The sequence below is a fragment of the Ahaetulla prasina genome, chromosome 13 (assembly GCF_028640845.1).
Source record: "Ahaetulla prasina isolate Xishuangbanna chromosome 13, ASM2864084v1, whole genome shotgun sequence".
Taxonomy (NCBI): domain Eukaryota; kingdom Metazoa; phylum Chordata; class Lepidosauria; order Squamata; family Colubridae; genus Ahaetulla; species Ahaetulla prasina.
The window spans coordinates 11,432,947-11,456,528 of record NC_080551.1 but is presented as its reverse complement, the minus strand read 5'-3'; the positions used below and the strand labels follow the sequence as shown (position 1 = coordinate 11,456,528).

General features: G+C 45.0%; 1 protein-coding gene across 1 annotated transcript in view; it reads right to left on the bottom strand.

Moving 5' to 3' along the window:
• The window catches only part of LOC131184881 (A-kinase anchor protein 13-like), a 143,100-nt gene that overhangs the window by 26,092 nt on the left and 93,426 nt on the right, over nucleotides 1–23,582 (bottom strand). Inside the window, exon 3 of the mRNA XM_058156701.1 lies at nucleotides 2,946–2,989. Coding sequence (XP_058012684.1) covers nucleotides 2,946–2,978 — 33 coding nt within the window. The 5' untranslated portion in view covers nucleotides 2,979–2,989. The remainder of the gene's footprint in view (nucleotides 1–2,945; nucleotides 2,990–23,582) is intronic.

The following is a 23,582-nucleotide window of genomic DNA, read 5'->3' as shown; positions in this document are numbered from 1 at the left end:
TATCCTTTTTGTTCTTGGCCCTCCAGACAAATCCCTCTTGCATTGCCTCTTCTACGAGCAGCTGTGGTTGACTTAGAGAATCACCTTTAGGCATTTGAAGGTGCAGTCCTAGTTGCAAAAATATAGACTTCCTTTTTCATCCAAGAAATATTTCCTTCCCACCGCTCGCATTGGGTTTCATCTTGCCACCAGGTAAACAGTGGATCAAAAGAAGCCTAGCTTATAAAGCATTCCTTTTTATCAAAGGAGATTAATAAAGAAAGGCCCGGTCCTAACAGAAGAAATGCAGGATCCTTTCTTCAGCATTCCAATCAAGTGTATTCCAATCAAACCTATTCAGATACGCAACCATTAAGGTTGAACCTTTTCTGTGGAGATCTTAATTTTTCTGTTGTTTTACTTATATGTTTATTTAAAAGATGTATTGAACCTATGAATCACACAATCATCGCTCTGGGCAAAGTACATCAAGAAGGCCAGGGGTGGGCTGCTGGGGGTTCGGGAGAACCTCTAGCTAAGATTCTGTGCAGTTCAGAGAACCCCCAAATCCCACTCCTGGCTGGCCCCGCCCCACCCCTCCCAGGAGTTCCCACGTGGCCCGTTTTGGAGGCAGTAAGTGCAGGGTGGGCGCAGAGGCTTGGGGAGAGTGAAAAACAGGCCTACCGGAAGTTCGGGAAGGCTGGAAATGGGCCCATTTCTGGCTTCCAGAGCCTGGGGAGGTCGTTTTCACCCTCCCAGAGACTCGAGGAAAGCCTCCGGAGCCCAGGGAAGGCAAAAATGCCCCCTCCTGCCATGGTGCAGGAGACTGTCTAGGCCATGCCCACCATGACCACGCCCACCAAGCAACTGGGCAGAGAACCCCTTGCTAAATTTTTTGAAGCCCATCCCTAAAGAAGGCCACCCTATATTGCAAATAAACCCCATACACTGTCAATAAAAAAGAAACTCATAAGACAATATGTTAACATCGTATAGCTGGGGTTCATCAGTTATATACTCGGTCTGCCAGAATATGGCACAACAAGGTTCAGGACATCTGAACCATGTTTGTGAGGTAGCATTATGCACACACTTGTTCTAAAGTGTAGGCAATGTAACCCCAAAAAAGGCATGGTTCCAGATCCCATCAAGTATCAATGCTTTAAAGAGAGAACCTGGAACACACCCATTTTGTGAGAAGATGTAGGATGGGCAGAGTTAATGCTTTTGTTGTTGTAAATCTCCAGGAATCTGTAGTTAATTCAGCAGGTTATAAATGAAATTCAACGGTGAAAAAAGTAAGGTTTAGGCATTTAGGCAACAAAATGCACAGGTACAGTATATGTGGTACCTTGCTCAATAGTAGTAACCGTGAGAGGGATCTTGAAGTCCTAGTTGGACAACCATTTAAATATGAGCCAGCACTGTGCAGCAGCTCCAAAAAAACCAATACAGTTCTAGGCTGCATAAACAGAGGGATAGAATCAAGATCACGTGAAGTGTTAATACCACTTTATAATGCCTTGGTAAGGCCACACTTGGAATACTGCATTCAATTTTGGTCGCCACGATGTAAAAAAGATGTTGAGACTCTAGAAAGAGTGCGGAGAAGAGCAATAAAGAGGATTAGAGGACTGGAGGCTAAAACATATGAAGAACTGTTGCAGGAATTGGGTATGTCTAGTTTAATGAAAAGAAGGACTAGGGGAGACATGATAGCAGTCTTCCAATATCTCAGGGGCTGCCACAAAGAAGAGGGAGTCAAGCTAGTCTCCAAAGCACCTGAGGGCAGAACAAGAAGCAATGGGTGGAAACTAATCAAGGAGAGAAACAACTAGAACTAAGGAGAAATTTCCTGACAGTTAGAACAATTAATCTTGTTCCACTGATTGCTCCAACTCTGGAAGTTTTTAAGAAGAGATTAGATAACCATTTGTCTGGAGTGGTGTAGGGTTTCCTGCCTAAGCAGGGGGTTGGACTAGAAGCCCTCCAAGGTCCCTTCCAACTCTGTTATTCTATTCTATTCTATATGTGATCTCTTTGAGATCAGGTTGTCAAAACCTCATGGAGATTTGGGCCTTTTGGAGAGCAAGGGGATAAACTTTGGAGAGCAAGGAATGTAGTTCTGGCCTTGAGAAGTAGGGGGAGGAAAAACAATTGATCAGAAAGTAGAAAGTATGAGAAAGGAGTCAGAAGAACCTTGCCTTGACCTGGTTGTCCTTCAAAAGGGCCAGTGAAGGTTGATGAACAGGCTTTCAAGACTGTGTTCACACATCGTATAATAATCAAGCGCTATTTCTAGAATCGTTGTGGTGCCTATAACTTTACTTTTGGTGCCCATACGATCGTAGGATAGTGCCTGAAAAGGCAACCAAGTTAGAGGTCTACCTCAGTGGTGGGTTTCAAATTTTTTTACTACCGGTTCTTTGGGTGTGGCTCGGTGGGCGTGGCTTGGTGGGCATAGCAGGGGAAGGATACTGTAAAATCTCCATTTCCTCCCCACTCCAGGGGAAAGTTACTGCAAAATCCCCATTTCTCCATTTCTGGGACTCAGGAGGCAGAGAATAGATGGGGGCGGGACCAGCCAGAAGTGGTATTTACCAGTTCTCCGAAGTACTCAAAATTTCTGCTACCGGTTCTCCAGAACTGGTCAGAACCTCTTGAATACCACCTCTGGTCTACCTGCATCAGGGTATCTAAGAGAACTCCAAAGAAAGAGAACCTGTTCCAGCTTGCAAAGAGGGCGGTTCACAATTTTGCTCACCTAAATTCTGCTCACAAGCATTCCAAGCTGAGGCACAAATATTGCCAACACGCCTACATCCATTACACCACCACAGGTTTTAATTATTAAAATTATCCAACTGACAGCATCTGATTCGGTGATCGATAAGCCATAACGATTTCCTAATGTCTAAATCCCCAGATGGAAAATGTAAATTGGAAAAATAAAATGGTTTACTCACATACAATGGAGCTTGCTGTGGATTAAGTTTCATGACCCAGAACGCTAAGGGAGAAAAATAAAAGCAAAAGAAATATTAGTTCAATAAATTCATATTATTAATTATTAATAATGTTAATAATAATAATAAAAACAATAGACAGCTGATTAAAATACCCTAGTTTCCTCTTTGGCTTATAGTTCTTGCCATTGGGGCAAGGATTAGGGAAGTTATAAAGGGAATTCCTTTACTTACAACATAATTAAGACCAGAATTTTTATTGTCAAGCAAGGGAGTTGTACCAGATTTTGCAACTTTTTTTTTTTGCCATAGTTGTTAAGTGAATCACCAGTTGTTTAGGGAATCGTGAAGTCTTTAAGCGAATCTGACTTTCCCCCATTCACTTTGCTTGTCAAAAGCCACCTGGAAAAGTCACAAATGATGATTACATGACCCCTTGTTGCTTCAACCATCATAAAATACATCCGGGCTGTCAAGGGTTCAGATTTTGATCACGTGACCATGATGGGGATTCTGCGACAGTCGTAAATGCAAGGAGTCCCTAATAAAGCACTTTTCTCAGCGTCACTGAAACTTTGAACAGTCACTACCCAAACGGTTGTAAATTAAAGAATAGAATAGAATAGAATAGAATAGAATAGAATAGAATAGAATAGAATGGAATGGAATGGAATGGAATGGAATGGAAGGGAAGGGAAGGGAAGGGAATGGGAATGGGAATGGGAATGGGAATGGGAATAGAATAGAATAGAATAGAATAGAATAGAATAGAATAGAATAGAATAGAATAGAATAGAATAGAATAGTTGGAAGGGACCTTGGAGGTCTTCAGACAAATGGTTATGCAACATTTTTAAAAAACTTTCAGTGTTCACAACTTCTGCAGGCAAGTTGTTCCACTAATTAATTGTTCTCACTGTCAGGAAATTTCTCCTTAGTTCTAGGTTGCTTCTCTCCTTGATTAGTTTCCACCCATTGCTTCTTGTCCTGCCCTCAGGTGCTTTGGAGAATAGCTTGACTCCCTCTTCTTTGTGATAGCCCCTAGTCTTAAATATCTTGAAAGAACCACACTAATTGTCCGGGATTCCTATCACAATAAATGTGGTCAGCTTTATGATACTGTCAATGTTCCGAGTAACGCATCCAAAGAAATCAGAACTCCAAGGCAGGAATGTTCCTCAGAGAACATGTTTATTGGACACATCTTTTCGGCACAGAAGTTCCCCGCGGTTACCATGTAATTAAAAGAGAAAAAGTTTCCCTCCCCAGGTGTCACAGGTCATATTGTCCATCAAAGCAGCTGGTGGGCTCCCTCGACCACTTCTGCCTCCTCCTCCTCCTCCTCCTCCTGCCACCTGTTGGGATGATCTTGGTTCCCAGGGGAGAGCTCTTTATTTTGTCTATGAGACGGTCTAGCTATTTCCCCCTCATCCTCGCCCCCTCCCCCATAATGCATGGCAACTATGAAGCAGCACAAGATGGCTTCAGCCAGGTTCGATTCAGAGTTGACAGGTAACCAGAACATTTGCAAACCATTTTTTTTTTTACATACTTGTTTCCAAATGGACGACGACCAAATGAATCCTGGTCCCTTATAAACGTTTCAACTATTATTTTTGTTAATCAAAGGTAGAATTCTAGTCAGGCAACCCCAAAACAGGATTTTTTGGGGGGGGGACGGGGGAAAGAAAAAGATAGCTTTACAGAATGTTAATGATGTACGTTTGTATACACATTATCCTAAAGCCTCAAAACGTGAAATACCTGGACACACGTGCGCTCCGAGTTACCCTGAGTTTGGCCAAGAGAACAAGGCCTACGTTTCACAAGACACAGTTAAGTACATTTTTAACAAATGGATTACGCTGTGCATATCTCTCTCTCTCTCAAAACATACTAGGCGGTCTTGCTGGAGCTCTGTTGAGTTCAGTGAAGCCCTCTTAAGATTTGTCAAAGCCATAGATGCTTTTAAGACCCAACACAGCATAACCATACTTGGTGTTCTCTTACCTTGATGGCTCCAAGCTCGTGCAAGCTTGATTATTAACTGCCCTTTAAACATTTGCAAAAATCTGATAAAACTTCTCCTTGTATGGCCTTTGCAGAAGAGCGTCCTAACAATTGTTAGTGATACGGTACTCATGTTTCTTTTGGCCAGATAAACTCTGCAGACAATTTGCCCAAGTAGTTTTAATAAAACAAATGCTCTGCTCTGGCAGCATTGGGGTTTTTTTTTCTCTTCCCCCACCCCATTTCCTCTGGTGGTAGCAGGGGAGAAAGTAATAGCAGGAGGTAGAGTTTTATAGCTAGAGACACAGCCAACATGGATGCAAAAGATTTCCATCTAAAAGATTTATTTTAAAAATTAGATTCATGATGATGCCTAAAATCATTGATTTTCTAACTTATGATGGTTGGAGATGATGGGAGTTGTCGTGTAACATAACTCTGGGGCAGGGGTGAAATGCTCCCGGTTCGGACCTGATCGCCCAATCCAGTAGCGATCTCAGCTGGTGGTTCAGAAAACTGGTAGCGATTACGATGCGAAGCTCCGCCCACCTGCCTGGCTGTCGATACTTCCTGGTTTTAACCAGGAACTAATGTGTTTTGTACTCTCTGCGCATGCGCAGAAAGGTTTTGCGCATGGGATGTGTGCGTGTGTGTATGCACTTCCAAACCGGTAAGGAAGGTAAGTAGATTTCACCCTTGCTCTGGCGGGCAGGGGTGGAATGTTAGATTGGGAAGGTTTACAGTTAACAGAATAAGAGAGTTGGAAGGGACCTTGGGGGTCTTTGAATCCATGCCACTGCTCAAGTAGGAGACTCTATACCCGTGATGGCGAACCTATGGCAGAAGTTGCGCCATAGTGGCACTATGGCGCCACTTCTGCCATAGTGGCATGTAGAGTCCTCTCTGTGGGCATGGGCACCATCGCCAGCTGCGTGCCAGCCAGCTAGTCCCGTGTGCATGCACACCGGGCCAGCTGCTCTCTTCCAGGTCCCTGCTGGTCTTTGCGTGAACCCAAAAGAGAGCAGTTGACCGGCGCACATGCGGGTGATGGAACCTGGTAGAACAGCTGTCCGCCACACACAAGCGCACCATATAGCTGCTCTCTTCCGAGTTCCAGTGCTCCAGCGCGTGCTCCAGTTTTAACACTCAGTATTGAAAAGGTTAGTCATCACTGCCCTACAACCATTCCAGACAAATGGTTGTCCAATCTCTTCTTAAAAACCTCCAGTATTGGAGCATTCAAAACTTCTGGAGGCAAGTCATTCCAATGATTATGGTAATTGTTCCAACTGTCAGGAACTGCCAAAACTGTCATGGTTAACCAGCACAATCATCTAGTTTTCCAACTTGCAACGTTGCTTAACAACGAGTTTCTGGCCCCAACTCTCTTAGTTAATACCTGTACAAGGAACATCAAAGTGGGACGTCCAAACACTGTAGAACAGGGGTCTCCAACCTTGGCAACTTTAAGGCTTGTGGACTTCAATTCCCAGAGTTCCTCAGCCAGCTTTGCTGGCTGAGAAATTCTGGAAGTTGAAGTCCACAAGCCTTAAAGTTGCTAAGGTTGGAGAACCCTGCTGTAGAAGAAGACAAGAGCATACCACTCCCATGCTGTTGCCAAGAAAACTTTAAAACTGAGCTTTAAAATAGTATTTAAAAAATTCAGCCACATCCCTGTCTAGAAATAACGTATCTACAAGAGACTGCAACTGGTAGTCTAAACTCTGGTTGTGGCAAGACAGATAGGTTATTGGGTGACGTCTCTATTTGTCCACTTCTGAATTTGAGGATACAGAGGAGAAGAGTGTTTTTGAAGGGTGGGGAATTATACAAGAATCTCAGCTACGGAATCGTTGGCCTATGAGTCATCTTCACTGCCAACCTCAGCTGTTAGGGATCAGGGTCAGGGCTCTTGATCTCTGGCAGGCAAGTCCAATTCCCAGGATTTCTTAGATGGGTTAGGAGAAATCCCTGGGAAATTGCTGTTATTGAAATACTGAACTAGAAGGACCAACCGAGGTGAAGGAAGGAAGGAAGGAGAAGACAAGAACTTAAGTGTCCTAGGTTTATAATTGTTAGGCTCTGGATTTAGTCTTTTGCAATATATTGAGTTTCCTCTATTCCAGGGATAGTTGAAATTTACAGCTAAAGGTTTGGCAAAGGTCCCAGTATTTATACCCAATATTTACATTTTTATCCCACTAATGGTCAGATCCAGGTCATTGATTTTCCATCAGGAAAGCCTAACCCTTTCATATCCCTACTTCTTTTTTCTATATAAACTGTTATGTGTATATTATATTATATATATTGATCAATTTATTACTGGACATAAACTGTTTCAACTCCCGCCCTCAAAACCATGCTATAGAGCACTGCACTTAATGATTATCAGTAAGTGTTGCACCTTAGGATTCTTGATGAATGTATCTTGTCTTTTTATATACACTGAGAGCAGATGCACCAAAGGCAAATTCTTTTCCAATCACACTTGGCCAATTAAAAAAAAAATCTATTCTATTCTTTTTTCTATATCTTTTCTATAAAAATTTGCCTTTTGAGTATCAAGTACATGCAACCAAGACCCTGTGATTTATTCCTTTCTTTCTTTCTTTCCTGGATTTTTCTTTTTCTTTTCTTTTGCATTCCTTATATTGACCTTCACTTTTTTTTTTAACCACAGTCCTTCCTCCATTTTGTTCTTCTCACTATGGCAGTTAATTATAATTTAAGACACCTGCCTTAATTTTTACAGCACTGTTAGAAAAACCATGCTTCCTGGATTCAGTTAACCTTTTCTTACATTTTGAAATTCAAGCTGAGCTTCCATGGTTTCGGTTTTAAAATAATTTGCATGGACGGCTCTAGACCTCTTGAGCTTTTCTGCACATGTTTTTCTATCAGTTTACTGGTCCACCATTAGAACCTCTCTAAGCATGCTTCCTTACTTTCTTTTAAAATTTAAAAATTTAAAATCAGTATTTTTTTTTAACAGTCCATCATATTCCTAGAAGCATTTTACATTTAGGATTAAATGTTGCAACCCATAATTATTTTATGGAGGAATGTAGTCTCCTTGATATAAAAGCAATATTTCTCCCAGTCCCTTCTTCCTAGTACTCTCCTTGCCACCACGTTAATTCTGTTCTTCTTTACAAGCACTTTTATTGCCCCATGAGGATCAGGGATTTCTGGCATTGGCATTTAAGCAACCATATATTGTACCAGGTTCTTTTCCAAATGTTGGTATGCATCTTTTTCATACCCTCCTTTTCATTTTATTTTTATTTTTATTTTTATTGACTGAAACAACCAAGCACTTCCCAAGACTGCTCTTATTCTTTTAGCATTTGCTAACATATCTTGATGTTTCCAAACCAGCTGCTTCCCCCAAGGATTGGTTTAAAAGCTACTTTTGCCTACCTTTTTTGGGTTCTACTTTAGTTCAGGTGATATCAATCCTCCTCATAAAAAGTTAGGTTGTCCCAAGTAGGAAAGGGGACAAGATGAATATAAGAATTCTATTCTATTGTAAAGCTGCTTTAGCAGAATCTTGGAAAAGACTGGAAGTAAAAATCTCCAGCCAGCTCATTGTATCACATGGTAAGTTAGGGAGGGTCCTTCCACATTTTTTTTTTCTTCTCATCATGCAGCTGTGGGCTATGCTGCCTCTTATCTAGGCAGTACTTTTTGCTCCCATTCTTCCAAGGTTGTTCTTATACTCCATTACAGTCCCAAATCACTCCCAGGTGTTTAACAAATCTAAAACCCTAGTTCAAGGGACCACTGTCCCAGCCACACACTGAGTCTCCTGGAATCTAATCTAATCTAATCTAATAATCTAATAGTTGGAAGGGACCTTGGAGGTCTTCTAGTCCAACCCCCTCCTTAGGCAGGAAACCCTACACCACTTCAGACAAATGGTTATCCAACATCTTCTTAAAAACTTCCAGTGTTGGAGCATCTACACTGATTAATTGTTCTGACTGTCAGGAAATTTCTCCTTAGTTCTAAGTTGCTTCTCTCCTTGATTACTTTCCACCCATTGCTTCTTGTCCTGCCCTCAGGTGCTTTGGAGAATAGCTTGACTCCTTCTTTGTGGCAGCCCCTGAGATATTGGAAGACTGCTATCATGTCTCCCCTAGTCCTTCTTTTCATTAAACTAGACATACCCAGTTCCTGCAACCATTCTTCATATGTTTGAGCCTCCAGTCCCCTAATCATCTTTGTTGCTTTTCTCTGCACTTCTTTCTAGAGTCTCCACATTCTTTTTACACCATGGTGACCAAAACTGAACGCTGTATTTCAAGTGTGGCCTTACCAAGGCATTATAAAGTGGTATTAACACTTCATGTGATCTTGATTCTATCTAGCTCGCTTAGTGTGTGGAACAGCTAGCATTTCTTGGCAATCCTAGGTTCAATTTGCTATTTGGTATTTAGCTTCCAGGACTGATCATTTAATTCCGAATAGAACTTGGAGGTCTTCTAGTCCAACTCCCTGCTCAAACAGGAGACCTTCTAACATTAAGGTTCCAGTAAAAGTGCAGAGAAGAGCAACCAGGATGTTGAGGGGACTGGAGGTTAAAACATATAATAAACTGTTACAAGTACTCGGCATGGCTAGTGTAGTGAAGAGAAGGACCAGGGGAGACATGATAGCAGTCTTCTAATATTTGAGGGGCTGCCACAGAGAGGAAGGGGGTCAAGCTATTTTCCAAGGCACCCAAAGGCCAGATAAGGAACAATGGATGGAAACTGACCAAGGAGAGATTCAACCTACAAATAAGGAGAAACTTTCTGACAGTGAGAACAATCAACCAATGGAACAGAAGTTGCCTTCGGAAATTGTGGGAGCTTCATCACTGGAAGCTTTCAAGAAGAGACTGGACTGCCATTTGTCAGAAATGGTGTAGAGACTCCTGCTTGGGCAGGGGGTTGGACTAGAAGACCTCCAAGGTCCCTTCCAACCCAATCTGTTAAACTCCCCCCCCCCCGCAATCCCCATACACTGTCCAGAAGACAACCATGGATCAATGATCCATCGCTGCCTCCATAACACTAAAGCTGCTCTTATTTCAGAAATAAATGCACCCTTTCCAAGTTGAGAGATGATAATCAGAGTCCTCCAAAAATTTGCTTTGTTTTCAAAACGCAAGCCAAGCATTTTATTCAAATGTATTTAATGTACGAGTCTGCAGCGGACGGGAACACAGCCACATTCCTGATCTATGATTTGAGCAGACAAGCCAAATGGCAGATGTTGGACAAATTATTTTAAGTACACTGTGTATGGAAATAGACGAGAATGTTATATACTTTTCGAAGCATCTAATGGTGGTGAGATTTAGCAAATAGGAACACAAAGCAACATACCACTCAGGTTTGCCTGCCAACCAATTTAAGAACAGATCTTTTAAAGACTCTAGAAAGACTCTAGAAAAAGTGCAGAGAAAAGCAACAATGATTAGGGGACTGGAGGCTAAAACATATGAAAAACGGTTGCAGGAACTGGGTATGTCTAGTTTAATGAAAAGAAGGACTAGGGGAGACATGATAGCAGTCTTCCAATATCTCAGGGGTTGCCACAAAGAAGAGGGAGTCGGGCTGTTCTCCAAAGCACCTGATGGTAGAACAAGAAGCAATGGGTGGAAACTGATCAAGGAAAGAAGCAACTTAGAACTAAGGAGAAATTTCCTGACAGTGAGAACAATTAATAAGTGGAACAACTTGCCTGCAGAAGTTGTGAATGCTCCAACACTGGAAGTTTTTAAGAAGATGTTGGATAACCATTTGTCTGAAATGGTGTAGGGTCTCCTGCCTGGGCAGGGGGTTGTACTAGAAGGCCTCCAAGGTCCCTTCCAACTCTGTTGTTGTTGTTGCCAACTCTGTTGTTGTTGTTGTTGTTGTTGTTGTTATTATTATTATCATTATCATTATTAAGATCTGTACAAGAGAAGGTTGCACTGGAATAAATGTCAAAAGAAGGGAGAGTATTACAGTTTATGAAGACATAATGGAGACACACAGTTATACAGGTAGTCCACAATTTACAACCTCAGTTGAGCCCAAATTCAGCAAAATTTCTGTTGCTAAGTAAGACATTTGTTAAAAATGAGTTTTGTTCCATTTTATGACTTTTCTTGCCACAGCCGTTAAGTGAGTCACTGCACTTGTTAAGTTAGTAACACGGTTGTTAAGTGAATCTGGCTTCCTCATTGATTTTGCTGGTCAGAAGGTTGCAAAAAGTGATTACATGACCCTGGGACAATGCAACTGACATAAATAGGAGTCAGTTGCCAAGTTGCCTAAATTTTTGATCGTGTTGACCATGGGGATGCTGCAAACGGTCATAATAGGATAGAGTAGAGTAGAGTAGAGTAGAGTAGAGTAGAGTAGAGTAGAGTAGAGTAGAGTAGAATAGAATAGAATAGAATAGAATAGAATAGAATAGAATAGAATAGAATAGAATAGAATAGAATAGAATAGAATAGAATAGAATAGGTTTATTGGCCAAGTGTGTGTAAGTATGGGAAATGGTCATAAGTCAGTTTTTTTCAATGCTGTTCTAACTTCGAACCATCATTAAATGGACTGTTATAAGTCAATTGTACTTAAGAATTCTATGGAAGTACAAAATAGACTTCTAAGCTTAAGATTCTGCTTCCAGTCCCTTTAGAAAAAACAATGCAAGTTCCTAAATCATTTGCTTGCAAAGATATCCTTCAAACTTTCTAGATGCTGGGAAACATTCAAAATCCAATGAGTCTGAATAGGACTTGCGCTGGATTAGCAGATAATGAATATTTTTACACAGGTATTATTGCATTTTAACAACACAACCCTGGGAACACTTACTAAAGGGCAGGGACCCACACACTCTCCACATGATGTTGACCTGCACCTCCCAATTCCCTCCCTTGTTGACCTCTGTGACACCTGGAAACCTAGTTGTTCTTAATCCCTGCTGTTAACTACAAAATCTTTCAAATAAATAACAACTGGAAACCCCGTTTCCCCATAATAGTAAAAAATTCATTGTAGTTTCCTGTTTAAATCAATCTAAAGATATCTCACCAGGTGGCAGCACCTTGCCAACTGTAGCTGGGTTTAACAGGACCATGCCTGATTAGAAGATGGATGAAAACCCCTTTGGACTAATATGAGCTTTTGTATCAGAAAGTCATGCAAACTATCCAAAAGCAAGCACAGGTAAACTATTTCTGTCTGGAAGCCAAGAAAACTACATAGACATGTTTTGTGAAGTGCCCACAAACTCCGAGACAAAACACAGATGTTAAGGTTTGGACGAATGTATGTCTGTGGGTGCCACAAACTCTCAGGTTAACAGATATAAATTCATCAGACTTTGAATGCAAATCAGCACAGTTTTTTCATCTGAACTTCCTCTCCATCTGACCATTTAGTGCCTGTCAAACCGAGGACCTGTCCCTTAAAACTTTTACTTCAAAAGTAAAAGATATTTTACTTATATTGTCCAAAGATATTTCACGAGAAGAGTCCTCCACTCCTCTGCTCGCAACAGAATACCTGATACTACCAGACTTGAAATTTTGGGTTTAGACATCTTAGAACTACGCCGTCTTTGGTCTGACCTAAGCATAGTACATAAAATGATCCACTACCACGTCCTACCTGTCAACGACTACTTCAACTTCAACCACAACAATACACGAGCACACAATAAATACAAACTCAAGGTAAACCGCTCCAAACTCGATTGCAGAAAATATGACTTTAGCAACAGAGCGGTCAGTGCCTGGAATGCACTACCTGACTCTGTGGTTTCATCCCAAAACCACTTCAACCTTATACTATCTACTGTTGACCTCACCCCATTCCTAAGAGATCTGTAAGGGGCATGCATAAGAGCACCAGCATGCCTACCGTCCCTGTCCTAGTGTTCCCTTTTATCCGTATCCATTTCATGTATTCACAATCATGTTTATACTTATATTTGTTACCTAATACGTGCTTGACAAAATAAATAAAATACATAAATGGATACAAGCGACGTATATTTTCACGTCACGCAAATCACGCAAATGCCCTTCTCCCCTCGTAGTCTGATAAATCAAAATTTCGTAAAAGTTGTCTCTCTCACACACACACTGATTAACCAAAAATAAAAATAAAAATAAACTTTAATTCACCGCCCAGCACTGGTCAAGATGACCGGGATAAACCTGGGATAGCTACAATGAACCATTCCAAGCAGCTGGACAAGTTTTGCATTTGGAAAACCCATTGTTGATACAGGGAGGATTTCCTGAGCAACACCCCCCCCAAAAAAAACAAATAGGGACCCCTTTGTTCCTAACCAAGGTATTCAAGCAAAGAGCAATGGTGGGGGGGGGGGGGCAAGGGGAAAGGGAAGAAATACTATAGATGGATGGGTAGGAAAAAGAGGAGGGGGTTGCCAGCTGAAGTGTAAACAAAAAAGCAATTGTACTCTATCCCCGATGTTAAATAAGGATGTTTTCAAAGGGGAAGAAGGAACATCATGAAGCACAGGGCAAAGGCATGGAAGCAATTTGACTCCCCATTCAGAAACAAAATGGATTGAAAGGGAGCTTCCTTCCCTTCACTGGTGGTCTTCAAAGGGGTTTCCTCACCGGATACAGATTTTAAGTGTGAGAGACCGCCAGTTCGTGTTTTGCTTCTGGAAAAAAGCACCCCTCGTACTAGGACAGGCAGATGGAACTTTTATTTCAGGAATTGGGCCCCAAAAATGCAATCCGTAAAAATCAGATGGGACAGAATTCAAGATTCTCTGCTCCTCTGCTCACAACAGAATGCCTTATGCCACGGGTCTCCAACCTTGGTCCCTTTAAGACTTGTGGACTTCAACTCCCAGAGTTCCTCAGCCAGCTTTGCTGGCTGAGGGACTCTGGGAGTTGAAGTCCACAAGTCTTAAAGGGACCAAGGTTAGAGACCTCTGCCTTATGCCACCAGATTTGAAAGTCTGGGTTTAGAAACCTTAGAACTACGCTGCCTTCGGTCTGACCTAAGCATAGCTCATAAAATCATCTGCTACAATGTCCTACCTGTCAATGACTACTTCAGCTTCAACCACAACAATACACGAGCACACAATAGATACAAACTCAAGGTAAACCGCTCCAAACTTGATTGCAGAAAATATGACTTTAGCAAGAGAGCGGTCAGTGCCTGGAATGCACTACCTGACTCTGTGGTTTCATCCCAAAACCGCTTCAACTTTATACTATCTACTGTTGACCTCACCCCATTCCTAAGAGGTCAGTAAGGGGTGTGTATAAGCGCACCAGCGTGCCTACTCTCCCTGTCCTAATGTTCCCTTTATTTGTATTCATTTTATGTATTCAATTCCTGCTTATACTTATATATATTATCTAATACGTACTTGACAAATAAATAAATGAATGAATAAAAAAAATGAATGAATAATACAGGGTCAACAAGAAGCAATGGGTCGATGCAATCAACCACACCTCCGTCAACCATAAGCAATAGCAGCTCGACTTTAGAACCAAACTTGGGAGGTACCAATGAACAATGGTAGGGAGACTAGACCAGGGGTCTGCAACCTTAAACACTCAATGAGCCATTTGGACCCATTTCCCACAAGAAAAAAACCACCGGGAGCCACAAAACCTGGGTGGGCATGGCCAACTCCACGTCACTCACTCCCATACAGTCATATGACTCCCCCTTAGCCATGCCTACCCAGCCGGTCATTAGGGCAGAGAACCGGTTGTTAAAAAACACCGGGAACCACAAAACCCTTTTCTCTCTTTCTCTCCCTCTCTCTCTTTCCCCCTCTTTCTCTGTATCTCTCTATGACTCTCTCTCTCTCTCTCCCTCTCTCTCTTTCCCCCTCTTTCTCTATATCTCCCTATGACTCTCTCTCTTTCTCCCCCTCTCTCTGTCTCTCTCTCTCTCTCTCTATGTGTGTGTATCTAAATCTCTCCCACTCTCTCTGTATCTCTCGGATTTCCATGGGCAGGCAAGGAGTGACTGGTAGGGGAGGGCAGGGGCAGGACGAGCCAGCGATGGGACAGGGAGCTGCAGCAGAGGGCCCAAAGAGCCTCAAGCGGCTCTGGAGCCACGGGTTGCTGACATCGAGACTAGACTATTGAATTGGGAAGACCTGCTCTTAAATCCTGCTTCAGGAAGCGACCTCAGGATGTCTATGCCTTCGGGGGGGGGATATTGTCTGCAATTCTGAAAAGCACACATATGTAAGCCATTTCCGAGCTGGTTCAATCTGCCACAAAACAGAAGATGCCACCCAGACATTTTCTTCCCCTATTATCTCTTCCACCCACAAAGCAGACCTTTACATGTATGTATGTATGTATGTATGTCGGTCGGTCTTTGGTTATTCGGGTTTTCTCCTGCATAAAATTGGAAGTGTCTTGGCGACGTTTCGACAAAGTCTCATTCGTCATCTTCAGGCTGGTGTTTACAGCTTCCTGCTTCTAGGAGCAATGACACACTCATCTCAGGCCACCCCTCCCCAACAAACACACACATATCCGCAATAAAATGATAATACCTGATCAATCTGTATCCTGAAAGGATTGTAGCAAGGCAGACTTTCTCAACTGGCATGCACCAAATGAGTTGAGATAAAATCTCCCAGAATTCTGAGCAAACAGGTCCAAAAGAAGTTTAGAAAATATTGTATGTTCTATGGACATTTCTCTGGCTTCAATCATCAAAAGATCCAAAAATCCAGTCAGTGGCGAGCATGAGTGACCGTGCATAAGGCATCCCGGTCAAGAAAGGCGCAACTGGCGGACCAGGCGAACCTGGTAAAAGCTCTCCTGGAGCGGCCGTCAAGTGATCTTCAAGCGACAGCCGTTCATCCAGGAGAAGCGCCCAAGATGCGCACTCTTTCCGTTGGGGCCAGTGACTCGCCCCAACAGTCAGCAGCGGTTGCAGCTGACTGTACCGGGATGCCGGCATCCACAGCCACTCCGTCTTGGATGGATTGAGTCTGAGTCTGTTTCTCCCCATCCAGACCCGTCGGCCTCCAAACAACGGGACAGCACTTGACAGCTTCGCTGGGGTGGCCTGGGGTGGAAAAGTACAGCTGAGTATCATCAGCGTACAGATGATAACTCACCCCAAAGCCACTGATGACCTCGCCGCGGCTTCATGTAGATGTTGAACAGGAGGCGAGAGAATCGACCCTGCGGCACCCACAAGTGAGGCGCCTCGCGGCGATCTCTGCCCCCTGTCAACACCGACTGCGACCGGTCGGAGAGGTAGGAGGAGAACCACCGATGGCGGTGCCTCCCACTCCCAACCCCTCCAACGGCGCAGCAGGATACCATGGTCGATGGTATCAAAAGCCGATGAGAGATCCAACAGGACCAGGGCAGAGGAACAACCTATCCTGGCCCTCCAGAGGTCATCCACCAACGCGACCAAAGCTGTCTCCGTGCTATAACCGGGCCGGAAGCGGACTGGAGCAGGTCTAGATAGACAGCTTCCTCCAGGTACTGAGGAACTGCCGTGCCACCACACTCTCTACAACCTTCGCAACAAAGCGAAGGTTGGAACTGGGCGATAATTACCCAAAATAGCTGGGTCCAGGGAAGGCTTCTTGAGGAGGGGTCTCACCACCGCCTCTTTCAAGGCAGCGGGGAAGACCCCTCCATCAAAGAAGCATTTATAATACCCCGGAGCCAGCCTCGTGTCACATCCTGAGTGGCCAGCACCAGCCAGGAGGGGCAGGTCCAGTAAACATGTAGTGGCATGCAGCCTCCCCAGCAACCTGTCCATGTCCTCGGGAGCCACAGAATCAAACTCATCCCAAACCACATCAACAAGACGAGCCTCAGTCATCTCATCTGGATCATCGCAATCTTGGTCCAAGCTATCCCGAGCGATTTTATCGTATAGATAACCACTAAACTCCTCGGCACGTCCCTGTGAGGTCATCCCGTCCCCTGGTGAAGAAGGGCGGGTCACCCCGCACAGGGCGGCGGGCGGTTATCTGCCGGCGCAATGAGGGAGGAGGCGTAGGGCGCCTCGCCACCCTCAGTGCCACTAGGTAGGTCTTTGAAAAGACCTAACTAGTGTCGATCAACCGGGCGGCTGGACCTCCAGGTGCTCTCTAGGCGTCTTCTCCGGCGTTTCATCTCTCTCAGCTCCTCAGAGAACCAAGGAGCTAATCGAGATCTCGCGGGTCAGAGGCCGCAAAGGCACGACACGGTCCAAAGCCCCAGCCGCGGCCTGTTCCCAGGCGCGACTAGTTCTTCAGTCGTGCCATGGGTAAGATCCTCAGGAGCGGCCCAAGCTCCGTCTGGAACCTCTCAGGGTCCATCAGGCGCCTGGGGCGGAACCAACGCATTGGCTCCGTCTCCCTGCAGTGGTGAGTAGCGGTCTGAAAGTCTAGGCGGAGGAGAAAATGATCTGACCATGACACCGGTATTGTCACTAAATCTCTTACTACCAGATCATTAAACCACTGTCCAGAGATATAAATCAGATCCAGCGCAGATCCCCCCGTGTGAGTAGGGCCATCAGTTACTTGAATCAGGTCCAAGGCCGTCATGGAAGCCTGGAACTCCTGAACCACTGTTGATGACAAGCCAGCCGATGGCAGATTGAAATCGCCCATGACCAAAAGTCTGGGGATCTCAACAGCCACCCCGGCAAGCACCTCCAGTAGCTCAGGCAGGGCTGTAGTCACGTAGCAAGGAGCCAGGTACGCGATCAACAAACCCATCTGATTCTTATGGCCCCACTTCACAAGAAGGGATTCACAGCCGGCTATCTGAGGAACAGTGGTCTCTCTCGACTCTAGACCCTCTCTCATTACAACCGCCACCCCTCCACCCCTAACCTGGGCCCTAGGCTGATGGAATGCTCGGAAACCTGGCGGGCACAGTTCAACTAGGGCACCCCTTCTGCACCCAGCCAGGTCTCCGTAATGCCCATAAAGTCCGTGGATTCCCCTGGATAAGATCGCCAAATCAGGGGCCTTGTTAACCACGGACCGGGCATTGCACAACATCAACGGAGGCCGGGCTCTGAGGATCCTGACCTTCCGAGGCAGGGAAAGACTAGGGGCGGAGCACACGATCGCTTTTAAACAGCGAACACGTGCTCCCAGCGAGCAATCTGACCTTGCTTCCGCCATATCTGCCCCTCCCACTTACCGTACAGATGGAACCAACTTCCAATTCTGGAGCGAACCCCTCACCCCCTCCCTCGGACCAGATGAAAACGCCGTGAACTGGGACTGGGACTGAACCAACCCTCCCGGCGGGATCTCCCCCCTCCGTCACTTTCCTCCCCTTTAAAAAACCCTTATTAAAAAACCTATGTACAAAACCCCATAAATTCTTCTTCCTCGCATGCCACCTCTCCGGGTCCCAAGACCCCTCGTTAAGGCCGGCCCTCGATAACCCAGATGGCCATTCCTGCGAGGCGGGGGAACCTCGCAGTTGAAGAAGTTCGGCAGCCGTATATTTCATGCATAAAGATCTAAATAACAGCGGGGAGAGGAAAAGTTCCCGGTCAGTAGATGGTATTGCGGACGATGGGTGAGACCGGAACAGTCACAGACAACGGCCAAAAGGCGGTAGGGCAACAGTTAGATGAAATAAAAGTTGGGCTGATGAATTCTGCCCATAATGTCGCCCATCGACTAAGGTCAAAGTTCCACCTGCCAGAGCTGTTCGTATCCAAACCGGCGATAACATTGCCGCTCAAAAAGTGCGGCAAACCGTCCAGGCATCCGCAAAGATGGCAAATGCGGTCAATGATGGTGAATCGTTGGGTTGTTGGTATCCGTGCTGCTAAGCAGAGCTGCCAAAAAATCAGCGGCCCACACTCAGTCGCCGATGTCCTGACGACCGGCTGCAGCAACCCTCGGCCAAGCCAGGCCATTTCTAGCGCGCGCCAATCCGCGCCCTTCCAAAATGGCGGCCGTCGTTCATCATCATTAGTAGTGGCCTCCGATGGTATCAGGGCCACTGTTGGTATCATTGCCGCTGGACGCTTCAGCCGGTGACACCCATGCTGGGTAATCGGCCACTGATGACCCATGCGGCCGCCTGGCAGTGAACCACAAAACCGGGCCGGCTCTTCTCAGCGGGCGCTGCTACCCGCCCGGCGCCTCTGCCCCGTTCCTGGCAGCCGGGGGTCCAACAGGGCCCACAGGTCTTCATCCGGCTGTCGGGAAGATGGTCCACAGGGCGATAGCTCCAGGCCGCTCGGCAACAGCTCTCCGGTCTTCCCGGCGGGCGCTGGCGGCGCTGCCCCATGCACGCCCAACCAAAATGGCGCCGCCATCCGCCCGTCCGCCGTCCGCTGCTCGCCCGGCACTTTAGCCCGTTCCTGGCAGCGGGGGTCCAGCAGGGCCCACAGGTCTCTATCCGGCTGTCAGGAAGATGGTCCATAGGCGATAAGCCCAGGCAGCTCGGCCACAGCTCTCCGTTCTTCCGGCGGGCGCAGCCATGCGCGCCCACCCAAGATAGCGCCGCCATCCGCCGTCTGCCGCCCGACACTTCAGCCCGTTCCCGGCGGCGGGGTCTAACAGGGCCCACAGGTCTCTGTCCGGCTGTCGGGGAGATAATCTGCGGGGCGATGGGTCCGGGCAGCCTAGCAGCCACCTCCGCGGCTTCCCGGCCGAGAAAAAACCCGACCCGCTGTCGGCATGTATTTTACAACGCCGCCATCCTGCACATGCGCAGAAGAAGAAAAATAGATACAAACTCAAGGTAAACCGCTCCAAACTTGATTGCAGAAAATATGACTTTAGCAACAGAGCGGTCAGTGCCTGGAATGCACTACCTGACTCTGTGGTTTCATCCCAAAACCGCTTCAACTTTATACTATCTACTGTTGACCTCACCCCATTCCTAAGAGGTCAGTAAGGGGTGTGTATAAGCGCACCAGCGTGCCTACTGTCCCTGTCCTAATGTTCCCTTTATTTGTATTCATTTTATGTATTCAATTCCTGCTTATACTTATATATATTATCTAATACGTACTCGACAAATAAATAAATGAATGAATAAAAAAAATGAATAAATAATACAGGGTCAACAAGAAGCAATGGGTCGATGCAATCAACCACACCTCCGTCAACCATAAGCAATAGCAGTTCGACTTTAGAACCAAACTTGGGAGGTACCAATGAACAATGGTAGGGAGACTAGACCAGGGGTCTGCAACCTTAAACACTCAATGAGCCATTTGGACCCATTTCCCACAAGAAAAAAACCACCGGGAGCCACAAAACCTGGGTGGGCGTGGCCAACTCCACGTCACTCACTCCCATACAGTCATATGACTCCCCCTTAGCCATGCCTACCCAGCCGGTCATTAGGGCAGAGAACCGGTTGTTAAAGAACACCGGGAACCACAAAACCCTTTTCTCTCTTTCTCTCCCTCTCTCTCTTTCCCCCTCTTTCTCTGTATCTCTCTATGACTCTCTCTCTCTCTTTCTCCCCCTCTCTCTGTATCTCTCTCTCTCTGTGTGTGTGTATCTAAATCTCTCCCACTCTCTCTGTATCTCTCGGATTTCCATGGGCAGGCAAGGAGTGACTGGTAGGGGAGGGCAGGGGCAGGACGAGCCAGCGATGGGACAGGGAGCTGCAGCAGAGGGCCCAAAGAGCCTCAAGCGGCTCTGGAGCCACGGGTTGTTGACATCGAGACTAGACTATTGAATTGGGAAGACCTGCTCTTAAATCCTGCTTCAGGAAGCGACCTCAGGATGTCTATGCCTTGGGGGGGGGGGGATATTGTCTGCAATTCTGAAAAGCACACATATGTAAGCCATTTCCGAGCTGGTTCAATCTGCCACAAAACAGAAGATGCCACCCAGACATTTTCTTCCCCTATTATCTCTTCCACCCACAAAGCAGACCTTTACATGTATGTATGTATGTATGTATGTATGTATGTATGTATGTATGTATGTATGTATGTATGTCGGTCGGTCTTTGGTTATTCGGGTTTTCTCCTGCATAAAATTGGAAGTGTCTTGGCGACGTTTCGACAAAGTCTCATTCGTCATCTTCAGGCTGGTGTTTACAGTTTCCTGCTTCTAGGAGCAATGACACACTCATCTCAGGCCACCCCTCCCCAACAAACACACACGTATCCGCAATAAAATGATAATACCTGATCAATCTGTATCCTGAAAGGATTGTAGCAAGGCAGACTTTCTCAACTGGCATGCACCAAATGAGTTGAGATAAAATCTCCCAGAATTCTGAGCAAACAGGTCCAAAAGAAGTTTAGAAAATATTGTATGTTCTATGGACATTTCTCTGGCTTCAATCATCAAAAGATCCAAAAAATCTCCCAGACCGTGCCAGCTACATCAGAGGTTGACACACACCACTTTTGACGAAAAAATAGAATTTTTATTGGCCAAGTGTGATTGGACACACAAGGAATTTGTCTTGGTGCATATGCTCTCAGTGTACATAAAAGAAAACATACGTTCATCAAGGTACAACATTTACAACACAATTGATGATCATTCATCATTCACAATTGAAGATCATTCCTCCACAGGGGGATGCACCAGGAACATAGGATATTAAAAATGTTTTGAAGAATCCAAGTATACCCACATTAAAAATCCAAATACACTCACATCGCATACTCAGATAATTGCTATGTAGGGGACTGGAGGCTTAAACATGAAGAACAGTTGCTGGAATTGGGTATGTCTAGTTTAATGAAAAGAAGGACTAGGGGAGACATGATAGCAGTGTTCCAATATCTCAGGGGCTGCCCCAAAGAAGAGGGAATCAAGCTATTCTCCAAAGCACCCGAGGGTAGAACAAGAAGCAACGAGTGGAAACTAATCAAGGAGAGAAGCAACTCAGAACTAAGGAGAAATTTCCTGACAGTTACAGTAAAACAATTAATCAGTGGAACAACTTGCCTGCAGAAGTTGTGAATGCTGCAACACTGGAAGTTTTTAAGAAGATGTTGGATAACCATTTGTCTGAAGTGGTGCAGGGTTTCCTGCCTAAGCAGGGGGTTCGACTAGAAGACCTCCAAGGTCCCTTTCCAACTCTGTTATTCTAAATTCTGAATATCACTCACAAAACACCAAAACTCTTGACATTAATATTTAAAATTAAATGCATCAAGTTTGAACGAATCACCTCCCCCCTCCCAGCATTTCCTAACATGAATAGAGGAATTTCTAGAGAATGGGAAGACCATCAGCCGCCGGCCATAAATAGCAACGCATGACAAGTGGGTAGAAATATTTTGGGCTTTTATTTTCGCTGGAAGACTGTCAAAATCCTTGCCACTTAATCACGCTAAAGACCAAAATATTTGGGGGGGGGGTATTATTATTTTTTTAAAAAAGCACACATCTCATCAGGATTCGAGGCCTGGAAAGCAAGTCATGCCGTCAGCAAAAAGACCGAGAAGGAAGAAAATAAACACAGCCATCTTGGACGGCAGACAAGCCTTTCAGAATTGAAAAGCAGAAGCTAATTTAAATGAAAACTCTTCCTGAGTCAGCCTTGTCCACTTTTGATTGCAAAGGACACCCACGGAGCGCCATAGTTCTTTTTCCAGCTGCATCCTGTCCCTGCTTAAAGTAAGTTGCATCCTGTAATTCAGAAGGTCAGGCAGCAGCTGAAACAGTGACTGGGGGAGGTGGGGGGGGGGAGGATGGACAAGTGTATTGAAAGACAGACAGTTGGGGGGGGGGAGAGAGAGAGAGAGAGAGAGAGAGAGAGAGAGAGAGATCTCAATGCCACCTCCTCCTTTCTTTTATTTTTATCAATGCCATAGATGTTAACAAGCACACTAACCCTGTGCACATCCTACTATTAAAAGAATATGAAAGAAAGTTGGTGTGTCTCCAAAATTATAACTTGAAGTCACCTGTGAAGAAGCTCCCCCATCCTCACCTCGAGAGAAGGATCCTTCTAAGTTATATCTCTTTTTTTAAATAGTATTTTTTTTAAATTTTGAATACAGGGGTTGCCACAAAGATTCAGGGTTGAATCTTAGGGGTTGCCACAAAGAAGAGGGAGTCAAGCTATTCTCCAAAGCACCTGAGGGCAGGACAAGAAGCAATGGGTGGAAACCAATCAAGGAGAGAAGCAACTTAGAACTAAGGAGAAATTTCCTGACAGTTAGAACTATTAATCAGTGGAACCACTTGCCTCCAGAAGTTGTGAATGCTCCAACACTGGAAGTTTTGAAGAAGATGTTGGATAACCATTTGTTTGAAGTGGTGTAGGGTTTCCTGCCTGAGCAGGGGGTTGGATTAGAAGACCTCCAAGGTCCCTTCCAACTCCGTTGTTGTTGTTGTTGTTGTTGTTGTTGTTATAACAAATAATACAAACATCATACATATAAATCTAAATACAAAAAGGCGGGGGGGAATACAAATATTACACTGCACACACCCTGGACTAAGTCATATCTCTTCTAAGAAACATGGGTACCATCTATAAAAGCAACATGAGAATTGGGTTCTTTTTTAACATCCATGTCACTGTATGAAGGTTTGACGGACAGTATTTCTACTTGAGCGATTCTAGCTGGCCGACACAACCTAAATTTCTTCAGCCGTTCCTTAGTTTGTTGTCCTCCCCATGGAGAAATATTTTCT